This window comes from Zosterops lateralis (genome assembly GCF_965231275.1).
Source record: "Zosterops lateralis genome assembly, contig: SUPER_6_unloc_1, whole genome shotgun sequence".
Taxonomy (NCBI): Eukaryota; Metazoa; Chordata; class Aves; order Passeriformes; family Zosteropidae; genus Zosterops; species Zosterops lateralis.
In genome coordinates, this window is record NW_028154616.1 from 553,050 (window position 1) to 571,061 (window position 18,012).

At 41.8% G+C, this 18,012-nt stretch overlaps 1 protein-coding gene across 2 annotated transcripts in view; it reads right to left on the reverse strand.

Moving 5' to 3' along the window:
- Positions 1 to 14,942, reverse strand: part of LGR4 (leucine rich repeat containing G protein-coupled receptor 4) — a 75,926-nt gene extending 60,984 nt beyond the window's left edge. For both annotated transcript variants that reach the window (XM_083885331.1, XM_083885330.1), the window contains exon 1: positions 14,372 to 14,942. In XM_083885331.1, the coding sequence (XP_083741457.1) occupies positions 14,372 to 14,556 (185 nt within the window). In that variant the 5' untranslated portion in view covers positions 14,557 to 14,942. The remainder of the gene's footprint in view (positions 1 to 14,371) is intronic.
- Between the last annotated feature and the right edge of the window lie 3,070 nt (positions 14,943 to 18,012).

Sequence of the window (18,012 nt, forward strand, 5' to 3'; positions counted from 1 at the left end):
ACAGTTTACATAATGCAAAAACATTTCAAGCATTCACATGAGAAACAAAGACCTACCACATTACTACCTAGTCCATACTCTTTGCAACACAGATTAAGGCTTGTCAACTTTGATCATGAAAAAAGAATCAATTTTTATACAAACACATCTAATTCCTGTGTGATCAAAAAGCAAGCAACCCACAGAAGGCAATCAAGTAATCTGCACATATTTCTAGCTTGCTCATAGACAGAAATATGCATTTTCCCAGCAATATGCATTTTACAGATGAACTCCAACAAAAAAACTTGGCTTATGAATACTTGTCACCTTGGTTATCTCCACAAAACAAACATGGGCATATTTTTACATCATCATAGCTATTCTATAGGCAAGGAAATACACTCCAGCTCTTACTAAAGGCCACTGACCAATGTAAATCACATTAAGACAACTATAATGGATACAAGGTGGACAAAACTTATCCTTCCCAAGCTCCATTAATAACATCTGGTTTGTCTTGTTCTTGCTTATTTTGAAGAAGTTTGGTTCCTTCTACCTTGAAAGACTATGAATTTTACCAACAGTAAACCAAGCCCAGTAAAACTTCCCACACAGCTTGAAGCCTGCTCTTAACACAGACATCTTTAAGCTATTGACACCCTGTTTCCTTATTACCAATTTAATCATTTACTTCCATTAATACACCCACTTTTACAATTTATCACCAGCAAAACTATGGAGATGGCATTGGGAGGAAAAAAAAAAAAAGAAGCCCTGAAAGTTCACAGCCTGAAAAGGTTCCTACTGAAAATGGCAAACTATTTTTAATGCAACAAATGAAACAATGCTCTGCAATTAGAGTGTCAGATTCCACAATAAATAACAATGTATCTTATATTCACTACTCAACGTGAAAAGTGTAAAGCAGATGCAGTGACTTATTTTAAATTTTAGTTGAGGGACAGGTGATCAGATTAGAGGTTTAAGAGACTACCTTATGGGAAAAGGTGAGGAAACACACAAAACATGATCACTTTTTGTCTGTTTTTCAACAAAGACCAGGGTATTATGAAGAAGGAAATTTTATTTAAAAACATATATAACTCAAGTTATTTTTCCACATTCACAAAGACAGTCAACTTTACAAATATTTATTGTGTCATTAACAGTAGAGTTAAATATTTCACCTTAATAAGAACACTAAATATTGAAAGATTCAAGACAAATGGAACCTTTTGCTACTTTAAATTATATTTACCACAAAATAGTTAGATATAAGGACTATTTATAGTAAACATAGTAGACTGAAGCAACTCATGCCTGACATATCAGACTGTATTTTGTACAGCATATAGATTAATATGAATGTTGCAAATGAAACGGCTTTTAGAACTAATTCTGTACCACCCAGTTCAAAAAAATGCTCTAACTACCACTGAATTCAAATCAAAATGGTTTTAACAAAGAATGTATGCACCTTATACCTGCTGGTCTTTACTATTTGTATTTTTTTTCTTTCATCCATACTATATATTAAGAAGGTCATCATAGAAGGCAAACAGAAGGATATAATCCTGAGAAATTTCCACAAGATTAAATTCGTGTTTCTTTGCTACCACAGGAGCAATCTTTCTGGCAGAACTGCATGACACTCATCTTACAAATGCATTTTAATACTGTATAACTAAACAACTGGCAGTAGAAAGAAATGGCTGAATTAATGGATGTTATTAGGTAATCTGAATGTCTTTTCCTTTGTATCTGTATTGCCCCAATAGAGTACTGAAGAGCAGTGTGAACTAGTGCTTTCCTGCTGAACTCAGAGACTTTTGTTATGGGATAAAAGTTTAGAGCTTGCCTATTCAGTACATCTGGTAGTTTACTTTCTGCAAACTGAAGCTTAACATGCTATTTAAAAGGTATAATTTATGTTTCCAAGACAGCTCCAGGCACTGCCTTGTTTGGAGTTGCTTATCAAACAACTATGTTTCTCCAAACAAGGCAGTAAAGGTAATTATTGGAAGGAAATCTTTTCCTAGGCCAGAAAAGAATAACTAAACTTGTGTGTGTTAAATCACACGAGGAAGTGAACACTGAAATAATTAAGTGTAAGTGATAGCAAGACCCATCTACAATCTTCTTGAAAAGAAATTAAGGCAAGAAAAATATAAATCGGGATTGTGCAGGCAACATGAAGGCAATATCCCCAAACTTCTCTCACAGTTCTTTGTATAAACATTCACATTTCCCCTTACACACACACATACACTTAGACTCCCCCACAGCAGAGAAAACCTTCAGTAACCCAGTAATTAAATGACTGTGCTGAAAAAAAGCAGTTAAACTGCATTCTGCAATCCTAGATTCCACACAGTTTACTTATTGCTCGTTAATCTCTCCACAGATGTTATCTTTTTAACAGCTAAAAAAGCTTAAAGTATGGCCAAGATTTTCAATGTCTAGGATGCCTCTTGTGCTTCATTCACCACCTTCTCTAAATGCATGCAACATACGCAGTAAGCGTGCTGAGTTCCCAGTCTAGTCCTTCCCCAAAAGCCCTGGGCTATTGTGTGAAAATTTAATGAAAGCTATTTGCACTGAGAAGCTGGTAAAGAAAACCTGTAACAGAATCTCCTCCTTCTGAGTTTCACACCTGGAGGAAAGACCCTTTCCAAGACATCAGCAGTGCACTGCTGCTGCTGACGATGACAAGATGGCAGCACAATAGGGCCTGTTTGTGTTTTTAACATGCACTGATTATTTGCTGAAGCTTCTGGGGTGATGTGCATATACTCTCTAAAATTATACTATGTGTTAACTGCTTTTAAAATACAAAGCAAATACAAAGCAATATCCTGTATTTCTAACATCCTATGCACTTCAGGGAGACCTAAACCAAAGATCGACTATATCATAGTGATAGGTTAAGAAGTAACCCCATTTAAGGCTGTGCTTATATGTTTGAGCTCCCAAAGGAGTTAAGCAGCATCTGTAACATTGACAGATCTTCAGGCTTTCCCAACAGTTTTGCAGATATGAATTGTTAAAGATATCTGCTGTCAGCCTCAAAAGAAGCATCTTGCTAGCACTGTCCTGCTGCAAGAACCTGTCTCCTTTACCAAACTTTAAAAATTTGTAAGTTACTCTTAACTCTTTTGGCAAACTCCTTAAATTAAGTTGCTACACCTTGTTCCTGCAGATTTCCATTGATGTACAGTAGAGCTAAACAGAGCTCACCACTATCATACATAAAGCTTCTACTTCAATGCAAATATGAGCGGGGCTCAAATGGCAAGGCAGGGTGCTATTACTGGTCTTTCTTTAAATTAGAGATGCAAAAGACTTGTAAGACTGAAAATGGTCATATGCAAAACTACCTCTACACTTTGCCTGTTGATTCACACTGAGATTCGTAAGTTCTGTTAAGAAACTACTTTTCAATTTGAGAGTTCAAGGAAGGCACCAACAATGAAAACTAACTTAGCACATGAGATTACACTAGGCATTAAATAATTCTTGTTCTTTTTCTTGGTAACAGCACAATGCAACTAAGGTATCATCTTTTGAAAGAAGTGGATTTCTTTGAAATACATACATATATCAAATACTGTAGAACCCTCAGTTTCTCCAGTATCTCTAAAGTGTATCTCCTGATGGGCACTTGCGGGGCAGAGATAAAAGAGCAGCTGCCTATTCCAGTTGAAGATGCCAAAGAACAAACTGGTAGCAAAGTCAATTTGCACAGTCAAGTGGCCAACAATATCTAACCTGACCTTTTTATAATAAATCAGACTGGGCACCAAATTCACTGAGGCAAGTTCAATGAAAAATGGCATGAAGGACAAATTTTTTTTTTTAATGTTTACATTATTATTCTGCTATTCTCTGTTCTTGATGGCACTGAATGAACTCAGACCATGTGATGCACTTTGCCTGAAGGACACAGGGAATATATCTGGTGAGGCAAATACTGAGGATATTTGAAGATTTATCTGATGTTTGTTACAGGATTTCTCCCATTCACGCTATTATGGGGGGAAAAAAATTTGTAAGTGAAGATACAATCACAGTACAAGCAGTCCTACTCTTAAGCAGGATTTCAGATATATTATTGTTTTCATGGTAGTCTTTTTTGGATATATAGACTTGTTTTACTGGCATAATTACTCAGGAGAGTTGAAGAGTTTTAAGGAGGAAAAACTGGTCTGGCTGCAATGCCGCGAAGTATTCTGCTGAAGAAGTAAACAACTGCCACTTATTATCCCAAAACAAATTAAATCCCTGCTTAATCCTCTTGAACAATGAGATATTGCATGTTTTTGGTCTGAAAACTAGAGACCTGCCTTGCAGTAAGCAGGCTGAAGAAAAACAAACTAGCTGAAATTTTGGAAAAAAATGTCAAGCAAGAGCAAATAAATTCTAAATAAATTACTGACCTCATATTGAGGAGATATAATGCCTCCAGCAAACACTTAGCCATAGTAACACAGAGCCAGCAGATTTGCCCTTGCAAAAGACAAGGATTTTCTACACCCAGCAAGACTCACACTAGGTTCTGTAAAATATTAACAGTTTAGTCAATATTAGCCCATACACGTCCATTGTGTTTTTTAACCTAAATGTTAAAACCAACAGCAGTAAAAAATTACCAAAAGGCAGAAGCCTGTGCAGGCCCAAATAATCAGTAATTATATTCTCAGAGTAAGACTCATTACAATGGACCATTTCCTTTTCTCTCCCCAGCTAATTCCAGAAAGGCCACCAAGACCCCAAGAGGACACCCAGCATGGTGAGCAATTCATGTCTCAAGAGAGCAGCTACTTTGAGTGAAACTGTAAATAAAGGAGATGAACAATAAATATGTAGGTTGGTGCTGACAATGGCTTTGCAAAATTCCCTTAAAGAACCTGTAAGCCTGGCAACTATCTTCCAAACAGTGCAGGGCTCCTTTCAGTAGGTTAAAGGACTCCTAATTTGCAGGAGCAGCTCACAGAACTGTCCCCCAGTCCGGGAAAGGTTTTCCCCAGTAAAAAAACCCAAAACATATTTCTAGGGCTTCCAACTATAGCACCTGAAAAAGATGACAGCCTCTTCATAGCTTCTACATGTATGAGTGAAGGTCAGATCCACCAGTTCTGCCACATTAAAAACACCAGGCATGTTTCCAGCCAGAATGACCCACTGTACCAGAGAGAGAGAGAGACCTGCACACCAAAGTCACATGTTTCACAGTCTCTTCACTTTCCCAGATGAACAAACTACATCTGCTACTAATCTGGATCAGCATTTAGAAAACAGCAAGGAAACTTCACAAGCAAGAGTTACTTTTAAAATAACATGAGAAAAAGTTTTAAAAAGGACAGTCAGGACATCCCATATATCAAATTCTAGTAACAAAGAAAGGACTGACACTATATAGCACTGACTCCTTCTGACAGTCAAGGAGCAGCAAGCCTCCCCAAACATCCTTTCCTGACTTCCATCATCTCCTCCTCCAGCAACAGGAATAAACTGTCCTGCTTTCCCACCACAACCCTAAAGCCTGCAGGAAAAACAAATTGTCACTTTACAAGCTAACAAGTCTTGTTTGGATAGCAGGGAACAGCAGGTGCCATTTTTCTTCTCTCTGAAGAGAGAAGCAATGGGCACAGGAGAATCCAACCCCAGGTACATCCCAGCAGGACCCATATCAGCACTCACCTCTTTTGCACCTACTGAACACCAAATACCAATCACCACAGTGCCCAAAATGGCTGAGAAAAAACACTGTGTAGTATCACATACAAAAGAATGAAACACACCCACCCGAGAACTGTACTGCATGGTCTCTGCAATACACTACATTAATGCAGTGCCAAAACAGCACTGTTCTACATCTGAAGTTCTTGTGCTACCACAAAACAGCTTCAGTAAGTGCATTTTGATTGCTCACAGCAAACCTCATGGCTAGCTTACCAGTCAGCTGTGAAGTCTGAAGCCCCCTGCCCTTACAGCCCCATACATCACTTTCAAAGATGGGAATGAAATATTCCATACGTTTCTATTCTCAGTGACATACCTATTGAAAGCACAGCCATGCTGCTCTCCCAACTGGGGCACTGGGTCAGGCTATTAATCTATAAATATACAGATGTCAAGAAGGTAATGGTAAAACTCCCAAATTAAAACACATTTTTTGAGAGTAATCTTATAAAATATACAACTGCATCTGCAGCATTATTAAGCTAAGTTAAACAGGTTTAGGCCTTTCCTGTGTACCTCTGAAATTGCACATTCATTTATGATTCACTACTAATCATATAACGATTTAAAAGTCCAGACACATTTGCTTAAAAGTCTTAGGGTGAAAAAAGTCTTTGCAAGACCTAGCATTTCACCACAATTGGTTGGAGAGAGTAAAGGAAAGAAAAAGAAAAAAAAGTCTTCATATTTTAGTAAGAAAATCCTCAGATGAGAGCTGCAAAAACAGCTGTTTACTCTCCAAGGACCTGACTTCTGAGGCTGCTTTCCCCAGTCCTCTCAACAACTTCATCTGACCTTGGATTTTTCTTCATTTTGGTGGGTTTTTTCAAGGTAAATAATAAGCTTACTCTATTGGACAGATGATCATTTTTTCTGCCCCAGAGACAGAAACTTCTGTGCAACTTCAATCCTGTCTTCCAGAGCAGAATGACTGGAGGCTCCTCCTTCATTTTTAATACAAAGGGTGCAGGAATTAGTTACTACATTTGAAAAAAAATGATGGCGTTCCTAGTTTTTTGAATAATTTTCCTAATCCTAAGGAAGAAGTTAGCTTTCATAATTTTAAACTTTAATTTTGATTTTAGATCAAAAACAAAACAAAAAAATTCAGACTCAGTAATTACTTCCAGTGTATCTTTACACTTGTAAGTGCAAAATCTTACTGAGGCTGAGAGTTGTCAAAAGTCACTAACCACTGTCTCAACTGCTTAAAGGTGACCAAATTATAAACGATTTTTAGTTACATGTATTTATCAATATTAGATTTGAACATCAACAAAAAACCCCAATACTGAGGCACACTAAACACCGAATTTCAGCAACAAATCTTAGATATTTAGAGTTATCTGACATTATACCAACATCTGAATACATTTAAAACTGCTATGACTTGAGAAACACAAGAATGTTTTTTCAATTATGAAGAAGATATCATTCTTATCTTCCACACACTCATTACTTCATATGTATCCTTAACTAATTGCACTCATCAGATATAAATGCAAAAAATACACACAGGAAATCTAAGAAATTAACTTTAATTTCTGCCATGCTATACAGACCATTCTTCCTTTGAGAAGACATCAAATGAAACAAAATACATTTAATAATATACCTTTTAGTAATTAAAAAAAATGTTCAAAACTTAGCCAAAGTTTTACTAACTCCAAAACATACTGTATGACTGGAACAGGCCATGAAAGAAAAATATTACTTCCTTTTAACTCAGTAAATAGCAAATATAAAAAACACATGAGGAAAAAGAGGCTGATAAAAATTCCTCAGGTGATATTCTTATTTCCCAAAATCAAACATATCCCTCACAGATGTCAGACCACAGTCCACCAGGGAATGTGTATCAACAACACCTGTTCAAAAATAGCTATCTGCATTTTTAAAACCATGTTTTCATACTGGCTGACATTATGCATAATGCCATCAGTTGGCTATTAGCCATTCAAATTCAACAGCAGTTTTCAGACACCAACTTTAAACTGAGATCACTACAGTCCTCTCTGTGGTTTTGTAAGAGATGTATAATACAATTGTGCCTTCAAATTCACAGTGAAGATGAAATGTAGATTTCCCTTACTCCTTCAGCAACATAAGTATATTTCTGGGAAGTGGAAAGTGCTGACCTGGTCACAATTCTGTAAGAGCCAAATAATTCAAGAGTAGAATAAAATGGATTCTGCTATGTCAAGTATGTATTTTAAAACAAAAGACATATGACTTGAAAATATTAGAAACTCAACTCCAGTGAAACTCAGTGACAGGAACAGGAATTTAGCACTTAAAAAAAGAAAAAAAAAGGCAAACAGGCCAACTGTTTTGCAGGTACATCACAGGCCATTTTTTCATTATTAAATTATACTTTCCAGGTACCCTTTTATCTGCCGCTGCATGTTTCCAATTTGGACATACCAGCTTTATTTGGAACAAAAGTGAATGAATCTGAACCAGATTTTGAAAGAAAAGGTCTTAGACATATCTGTAATGAGGACAGTATTTATATAGTAACACCAAGATCTTCCTCTCCTCTCTGTGAGCTCCTGTGGCAACCATCACTGCACACAATTACGCAACAAAATCAGTTGCCCACCTATCAGTAAAGGGAATATCAATAGCTACCTCCACTTTTTCAGCAGGGTTGTGCAGGGCAAACTAGTAGTGGAAGTGCATTGAGAACCAACGTCACATAACCAGAAACCTCTTTTCAAACCAAAGTTTGAGAACATCTTATCAGAAACTGCAACCTGAAAGGCAGATATGAAAAACTAGAGAAGAGTATTTCTCTGTAGCAAAATCCTAGCTCACTGTTGAAGCAGATGGTGAATCTACCAGGTGGAGAGGATGGCCAGGGACCTCTAACCTATGACATACTATTGATAACTCTGCAAGCAAAGGTCTTGTAACGTTTAAAAGTCTGTTGCTTCAATTTACAAGTTTCTTCAAATATGAATGGCTGCTTCTGCTCTTATGTACTTTCTCCTAACTTTGTCTCCTATAGCTAGGATCATACAAATCTCTCTAATTCCTCCTCAAGCTATTTTTGACTTTCTGCTTCTTCCATAAAGAGATCCAAAACCACAGTTTGGCAGCACACAGCTGCTGCCTGAAACACATTCATCCCTTAACAGAGTAACTGCTGGCCATGAAGTTTCATGCAGTCTTGCTGAAGTGAACCAGTCCCATCCATTTCACTCCCCTGCTTGGTTGTATAATAAGGAGCAGGCAAACCTGGGCTGTTGGAAATCCCCCAGAACATAAGCAGAGTATCAGCTCCTACCCATTCCCAAAAAGAGGCTCATCTTTAGGAAAAAGCTTTTAGGAAAAGCACAAGGGCAGCTGAGAGGAAGATCTCTGACATTCAGAGGTACTTCCAGAGCCCTGCAGCAACCGTGCTCTCTAAAACGTGATATGGGTGCTTAGCCCTTCAGAAATCTAGGCCAGTAATTTTCTCTGGGTAAATAAGAGCTTGTGTTCTGCAAAAATTGCTGGCTTAGATGTAGAATACAAAACAAACAAAGATCCTTGCAGAGGAGTTTTTTTAGTTTTGTTTTTTAGTCCTTATATTACAGCTTCCATATTTTCCCTCTCAAGTAAATAGTTACTACCAAATTCCTCTCAAGAACTGAAATGGTAGTTATTTACTACCATAAACTTGCTTACACTTAAGTCCAACTTTATTCCATGCTGCAGACTTATCTTAGTATTTATTCACCAAAATCACACTTACAAGCCTCTGCAGTAAGCATCAAACAAGAAATTACATATTGCTGATACAAATGAGCTCAGTGTACAAAATAAATGCCAAATAACTGAGAATTACATGCTATGGCAGAATATTGGGGGTTTTGGGGAGAGGGATAAAAGGTAAAGAGGAAAACACCAAATTTGATACCAACAAAAACATTAAAAAGGCAAAAATATTTAATAAAACTCTGAAACACCAACAGCTTCACTTTGTGTACTTAACCTAAAAGTATCTACTTTTTTACAAGACTGACAGATAAATTGGCCAGCTTAAAATGAAGATAAATACTCCAACCCTAGGGTGATATATGCTGGAAAGACTGTTGCTGGAATCACTGAATGTTCACCAAACTGAAATACTCCTCCCGTCTGTGGGATTTCATGGGCCTGTACAAATGTAACAGCATTTCTGCTGACTTGTAAGAATATTCAAATTGAAATGACATGACTGTGTCTTTCTAAAAGAAGTATGGAATTATTACTTGCCATCACATCACCAGTAAGTAGCACAAGCAAGTGAAAAACTAAATGGTTTACCTGTAAAGCCTTCAAACCTCTAATTAGATAAGGCTTTTCTATCTCAGGAGAGATAGATGGATGGATAGATGGATGGATGGATGGATGGATGGATAGATAGCAATTATGCTACATTTTCCAGAGTCAAGGTCACATCTGGACATCTTCACTTTTCACCATAACAACTCTACCAGACAGCATTAAAAAACTCATCTAGGTCCTTACTATATTTAGATATCTGACCATAGCAGCACACTAAATATCTCTATCTTTGTACCAGATGTATCAGAGGAAGACACCTCACACCTCCCTACCACATTTTATCACTATTTTACAAAACAATAACAGTGATAGATAAAAGGGAAAAAGAAAAAAAAAAGGCAAGCTCTGCTCAGTCCAAACAGAACCACATCATTTCGCCATTTATATGTAAATAGAGGAAGGCATCTCACTCAATCCTGACAGCATGCAAGTACTCCCAGATAGCATGTATACCCAAATACAGATCACAACTCCCTGTCATTACTGAAGAACCTGTAGTAAAAAACAAGTGAAAAAAGGATCCCAACTGCAATATCTTGATCTCATAAAACTAGTGCATAACAGCACACATAAATACAGCATTATTAGGTTAAATGAGCAATAAAACCCAAAAGATCAAGAGGACAATTTCGTTCTGAAGGTCTATCCTCTAGTCTAAGGGAGCCAGAGCTCTCCATCTTTCACGACTCAAAGAAAGTAAAATCAAAGAAAGGGACTCTACCGTTTCCTGAAAATATACACAAGAAGCACTAGAATGAAAACTATCTGTATTGTTTTCTTACTTCAAGTGCCTAAAATATAACAGCAGGCACTGAGAAGGGACTATATTCCTCAAGGCTGTCAGGCAAGACATAAGTCAGCTAGGCCCACAGAAGATCTCTCCAGAAGTAATTATCTAGGATTACTTGCTTTTAATCTCCTGCACAAGACTCTTACAATTATTAAACCCTCCAAACTGGAATTTACACTCTCAAACTGACATCCGTGAGAAGCACAAACACATATATGCCTTATCACAATTTCCTCTCACTAGCATGAAATTTTCTAGAGCATGGCATGTGAAACATCATAGCAAAAATCAGGGCCATACAGCATTGAAAAAACACATTTTTATATTCTAGCACAGGCACCACTTGTACAGATGACAGTTATTCTGAAACCAAGCAAACTGAACTTTCGTAAACAGAAAAATTGGCAGATGGTAATTAAGAGTTACATAAATAACATAATAAGAGTTACCTGTCTAAATTATACAGAACAAACAGTTGCCTAAAGTAAAAGGATCAAGCAATTTTCCTTCATCATGTTATCTCAACTCCCTCTGAGTTCCTCCCCATCCATCCCATCCCCTCAGAGAGTTCCGATCTAGTGCTGTCACCCGTCTTTTCTGAGGACTTGTACATCTCCAAATAATCTCTTCACTGAGATGATGGCAGTTGGGACAGCTTTATTCAAATTCCATCTCTCAAAGATCACCAGTGACTCAAAAGTAGTGACCAGATACTCCATCTGTTCAAGCTGCTTGGTCTGATAGAAATTCCCTTAAGAGACCTCACCATACTTTGGTAATCATATAACCCCCCACTATCACACCAGACCCTCTCTCCCTGCTTTCAAACCACCATGGTAAGCAAGAAACGAGCAGGGGATCAGTCAAGAGCTGAATAAACAGAAATAAGGAATGCAAAGGGTATTCTGTAAGGATATCCCTTTAAGGCTCTACAGAAACCCCTGCCTGACCATTCATGGCAGCACCTGGGAAGTTAGGCGAAATGATTAGACTTAATACAAAGAAATTAAAACTTCAGGAAAACAGAACTAGTAAAAATTAAATACCAGGTTCCTTACATAATTCTCAACTGCCTTAGAACTCATTCACTGCCAACTTAATTTGTGAGCAACTTTCTTCAGTTTTTCTCTCAGGGCCAAAGCAAAAACCTAGGCATACCTTTGCTTTACTATCAGAACATCACCTTCAACAATCTTTCAGCCATCATCTCTATGCTACAGGCTCTCTGCTGCCATGGCTATAATCAAAAACTGTAGCAATGTAACAACTGTAGCCCTGTAGCCATGCTAAAGGGCTTTCCTGACATCATTAAGGTACCTGACATAGAGCACAGAAAAGTTTTCTTCTCTTCACATAGCAAAAGGTGCTTTGCCACGAGATAAACATGTAACATAGGAGTGTGATTTTATTTTTGTGTTTTCTTCTTCCACACTAACCAACTAGGCATCTCTGGTAAAACTATACATTGTCCAGTTCAAGCAGGTCAGAAGTGAGTTTTTTTATTGCCTCCAAAACTGTCTTCTACGTACCTTAGACTTCTAGTGGCCTCACTACAAGAGGCACTAGTTAAGCTCAGAAGTACCAAGAAATCATATTTTTTTTTCCTTCTGCAAAGAAGGAAGCAGGAACTAATCACAAACAGGGATCAAGAGTATCCTCCACTGCCACAGCACCAGATACATTCTTCTCAAGTTCAAGAAAGTTTATTCTCAAGTTCAAAGAGCATAAAATCAGAAGCTACAAAACTCATTCCAAAGCACACTGAAGTGTATGCAAGTCTCCTCTCACTTTTGCCATAAGCGTCACATTGTATGTGAAGTTTACCTGCACAGTAAGGAGAAATTTATAAACTGAAACTCTTTGGCAGTCTTATCTCTAATGAGTGTTGGCTAGGGCAACTTGTGCCCATCAGACAACTTATGTCGTGTTGCAGACACTCAGATGTACCAGTCCATTTTATAAGACAGACTTCAAGCACTTTATTAATTTGGATAACTTTCCTGTTTTATCTGTGGAGGAAAGAGAAGACTGTTTAGCAGTAAGTCTAAGGGTTCAGGATGGCAGCGTCTAACTCCCTATCCCAAACTCTCAGAAACCACAATTTCTACCACAGAAAAAACACCACAAAGTGAGGTCGCACTTAACACCTTATGAGCACACACACACACACACAAAAAAAAAAAAAAAAAAAAAAAAAAAAAAAAAAAAAAAAAGGAACAAAATATCTAGCCACAGGAACTGAGACCTGCAACTTCTACCATTCATCAAATACTACATAAAAAAGGCCCAGCAATCTTTCTCCACTCAGCCTGAACAATTAAAAGAAACAATCCAAATACATAAATCTCCTCAGAAATTGAAAATCTCCTCAGTAAACTAAACACCCAATACCTAAGAATCAGACTCTCTTTACATATTAAGTGTAGGCAAACAAAAAGAAAAAAAGTGCAATTTTCGAAGGGATAACACCACTGTTGTATTCTGACAAAAGAGCAATTCAGTACCGATCTGAAACAACGCACTGTCATTTGCCGTAGTGTGCTATATTATATGTCGTAAACACGGCAAAGCTTTAGTAATACCAGAGTTGACCACTGGCCCATACTAGGCCTTGATCCACCCTGTGAAATCTGCGCTGAGAAGTGGGGCAAGACTGACAGGTTTTATTGTGAAACTTAACAGGTTTGTGGATTAGCAAAGCTACCGTATTGAAAGTTGCAAATCCCTCCTCCGTCATGTCTCTACAGAACAGTGCTCATTCCTCAATTAAAATTTTATTATTAAAGTTACCAAACCTCCACATAAGATCTACCAGTTTCTGCCTGCTTTACAACACCATCATAGAATATAGTAGAAAATGTTTTAAGAGTTTATGTTTTTCTTCATTCACAAGCAAAACTCGATAAACCTTCGGTGTCTGGTTATGCTGGTTTTTTCCAAGGTTCCTCTGTGCCTTACCATAACGAAGATTTTTGTAAAAGCAAAGGCACTGTGTTCAACCAGACTTACGTGTCTGAAAATGCCTTAAATTTTAGGAGAAAACTGACTAGCCTGGCAACTGGTTTCTAGAGAAAAACTAGGAGAAAGACAATTCGGGGCGAGGACGTCACGCTGAGGCATACATACGAGGGCAGCAGCTCCCCCCCGGCTCAGGACGGCACCGGGATCGACTCGGGCCCCACCGAACCCCCCGAGACCTCCCCTTTCACTGCCACGGGATCCGAGCGGCTTCCTCCCAGCCTTTTAACCCTCCAAGGCCGATCCCCTCGGGGTCGGCCAGCTCACGTCCGCCCACCGGAGCCCCGGGGTGCCGCTTCAGGCCCTGCCAAGCTCACCTACCCCGGCGGCGCCAGGCCCTGCGTGCGGCCCGGAGGCACCACCGCGGGCTCGGCCGGGGGAGCGCGGCGGGCCCAGATTCAGCCGCGTTAGACCCGCAGCAACAACAACCGCGTATACACAATTGTTGGGGGTACCCGCCGCAGGTACCTCCCCGCCGCGGCTACCTGCCCGCCCGTCCGCAGCCTGGCCCACGCCCCGACTCACAGGGCGTGCGTGAAAGCGTTGAGTCCAGGAGGTACGGCCGCAAGCCCCCGCCCGGAGCAGTCCACGCCGCGGTCGCCGTCGCAGCTACAAGGGGCCGGGCAGGGCGGGGGTGACGCTCCGCCGCTGTGTCTGGCCCAGCTCCCCAGGCCCCAGGCGACGAGGCCAAGCAAAGCGAGGCAGCGCATCGCCGACCTCGCCGGCTGCCCAGCCCCCCCGGCCCGGCTCGGCTCGGCCTGCGGCTCTCCCCTGGCGCCCTCCGCGTACTGAGCCTGGCCAGCTGCCGGGAAAACGTATAAAAACCCACCCAAAACAACAACGACCAAAAAAAAATTAAAAATAAAAAAAAATAAAGAGGGCCCTCCGTCCGGCGCGGCGCTGGGGCTGCCTTAGCGGGAAGTCAGCCCTCCGCCGCCCGCCTGCCCCGTGCACAGCCCGCAGCGCTGCTCGCCACCGCTCATCTCAGCCCCGGCGGGCAGCACGAGGGGGAGGCCGCGGCGGTAGCGGTCCCGGGCCGTGCGCCTCGGTCCCTCGGCGGCGGCGGCGGCGGCTACGCTCGGCGCACCCGCCCCTCCCGGACCTCGGTCCTGCAGCCACGGCAGCTCCGCGCCCAGGGCAGAGGTGCGTATGCTAATGAGACAGCCGCACCCGCGCTCCTATTGGTGCAGAGCTGGCGCGGGGTGGGAAATATGCAGAAAAGAGCTCGGCTATATCCAACGGCTGCAAGGGGCGGGGTCGGAGCAACCCCTCCTTCGTCGCGCTGCTGCCGCACCCCCGCGGCCGCTTCCCGGACGGCGCCTGGACCTCCGCGATCTCCAGGCCCCTCGTCCCGGTGCCCACGGAAACGTGACCGAGTGAACCGAGCAGCCGCGGGGCCGGGGCCAGGGCCAGGCTGGCCTGTGAATGAGGGTAGCGCCGGGCCCCGTGACCTCAGGACACCATTTCCAGCTACAGCATTGCCGCCGCAGGAGCGTGCGAGCGCCTGGGCCCGCATCCCCTCGCAGCCGGCAGGCACCGGTCCCAACAAGGCCCTGATAATGCAGCGGCATAAAGGCAACCCCGTTCGGGGTCCGCTACTAGAGGATTCCAGCTGGCATGGCACATCCATACCCTGGGAATGAGCACGGGGGGCCATGCCGTCCTTCTGCCTCAGGGACAGAAAAGCATTTCACACTCCTGTTCCCAATGCATGAGTGACTGCAGCACAAGCTCTTCTCAAAACCGGTTTGCTTTGAAAGAACTATTTCCTTCCCACACAAAACACTTGTCTCGGTTTGAAAGACAGGTATCTGCTAGGGAGGGGCAAGGCCTCCCTTCAGAATAGAGAATTCAAATCCCCTCCCTCCAAATCATTATAATTTAGAAAATTAAAGGGGCATTCAGGCAGAGCTATGGGGATGAGAATAACTGTTCTTTACTAGTATATATAACAAAGCAAACAAAAACAACTACAGCATTAATAACAAAACAGTACCGAGAAGCTTGAGGGCTTTACTGCATAAAACCCAGAGCAGTTTGGTCTCGTGCCCCTGCAGGACCCTCAGAGCACCCGGCTGGAGAGTCCCGGGCTGGTAGCTGTGGCTGCCGGATGTCCCCGGCAGGCAGGGGCAGGGTGTCCCGGCAGGGCAGGGGGGTGCAGGGTCACACTTGTAGCAAAAAGAGCAGTACCGAAGAAGCCGCGATGGCGGGCAGGGCTGGCCCAGCTCCAGCAGGGTAGGCGGAGGAGCTCAGAATTCCAGGGCACAGGAGCAGATGATGGTAGATTTTCCAGGACAGGACTTTCTGGTGACAGTGAACTCCTCCCGCAGCAAGCAGCCGTGTCCTCTCCCATGCGATGCCACCGAGAGCCATAGAGTAAAGTTGCCTTCAGCTCTGTCCTTTACCTGCCCCAAAACTCAATTTATCTCCCCCTCCGAGCTTTGGCCACCTCTTTGTTTTGGACAAGCACACTTAAGAACCCAGTACTTAATCTCCTAGTAACTTATGGGGAAAAAAATCTTTAGAGTAAAATAAAGAACAAACCTAACTCCCACCAACACTGCCGTGGTACCTGGCTTTTATACAACTCTTACATGGCAACCAAAACTCTGCCAGTCTGGGTCCTTTTTCTCCTACCTACCTTAAAAAGAGTACTAAACAAAACAGAAACCTTCTCTATCCTTGTCGTTAGTGCCCTCCATTGTTGTTAGACAGGCACGAAAAAACTACACTCACACCGTCCAGTTATGAGAATGACAAAGAAGGAAGTTTATTTGGGATTTTGACTTATATAGTTTTTGGAGTTTGAGCAGGGATTGGGGGATGAAGTTGACACCTCTCTGACCCCACTGGTCAAACCAGAAGTCCAGCAATTTGTCCTTCCCCCAAGAAGGAATGCACAGTTTTGTAAACATCACTCTTTGTTTATGTTACAATGGTGAGAAGACTCCAGTGCAAAATGTAAACATCAGAAGGCTGAAAAAAATCAAGACAACACTCCATCATCTATATTTATTTTTTTAATGGTTTCTTTTGGATGCTTCTGACCTGCAGCCACCACTAGGAATAAGCCTGGTGCATTAACTTAGCTGACTCATGCACCATGCTCCACACAGTCCCCACATGTCACTGTGGATGTCACAGCAGTACTTGGTAACCCAGTTGGGACCTTGTTAGCTCACTTCAGTCCAGACCTCATAAGAGGCTCTGAGCAAACAAATCTGGCTGAAGAAAGCACAGCAAAGTCACCAGATCTTGTCCTGGTGCACACCCATCCCACCTATTTCACATGTTTTGTTTGGATGCTCTGAACTTGCCTGGGGAGTTGCCTGCCCAGCTGCACTGCTGGCACAGCCTGAGTCACACCCAGGCAGGTGTCTGTGCAGCCCAACCTAAACCACACAAACACCCACAGAGCCCACTACAGACTTACATAGGTAGGCAGGTACCCTTCTGTCCATTCTGTAGATAAATGACAGAGAAGCACAGAAAATGGTCAGTGGCTGACAATCTGCCTCTGCCGCAGCAGGGAAATGGGATGAACCACACCACCACCATGTATAGACAGAGCTCTGCCAACTTCCCTAAAGCCAGGAGCAGATTTGCAGTGGTAACTGAATCCAAAGTAAAACCAACTGTACCATGGTGTCACATGGCCTGGTAGCAGTTACTTCGAGTACCTGCAATTGCATATGAAAAATTCTAAATACCTGCAAATATGTGGTAGGGCAAACAGGTCAGGGATAAGGCAGACCTGCTTCCAGCAGACACACAGTGAAGAGATAGTGTTCATAGCAGCCCTGGCCTGGAACTGGTGCTCTGATCATGTGCTGGTCAGCCAGGAGTTGAGGAGCTCATACCTTACACTTCATGTTCCAACGACTGCCTGTAACAACACTGACATCCCAGAGGAGACCCCATGTAGGGCTGAGGTCTGTCCTAATCACACCTTTTTTGAGCTGACTGAAGTGGGGGAAAAAAGTCTTTGCTTAAAAAATGGTCACTTGGTGAAAATTAAGAATCAGGCATGTTAATAGTGGAGACCTGAAGATTTAAAATCATCTATGCCCAAGAAAGTAGAGTGCACAGTGAGGACCCTAGAAATATGAATCTTCCAGCCACCACCCCCTCCATCTTCCACATTTCTCCTCATTTTTCAACTTTTA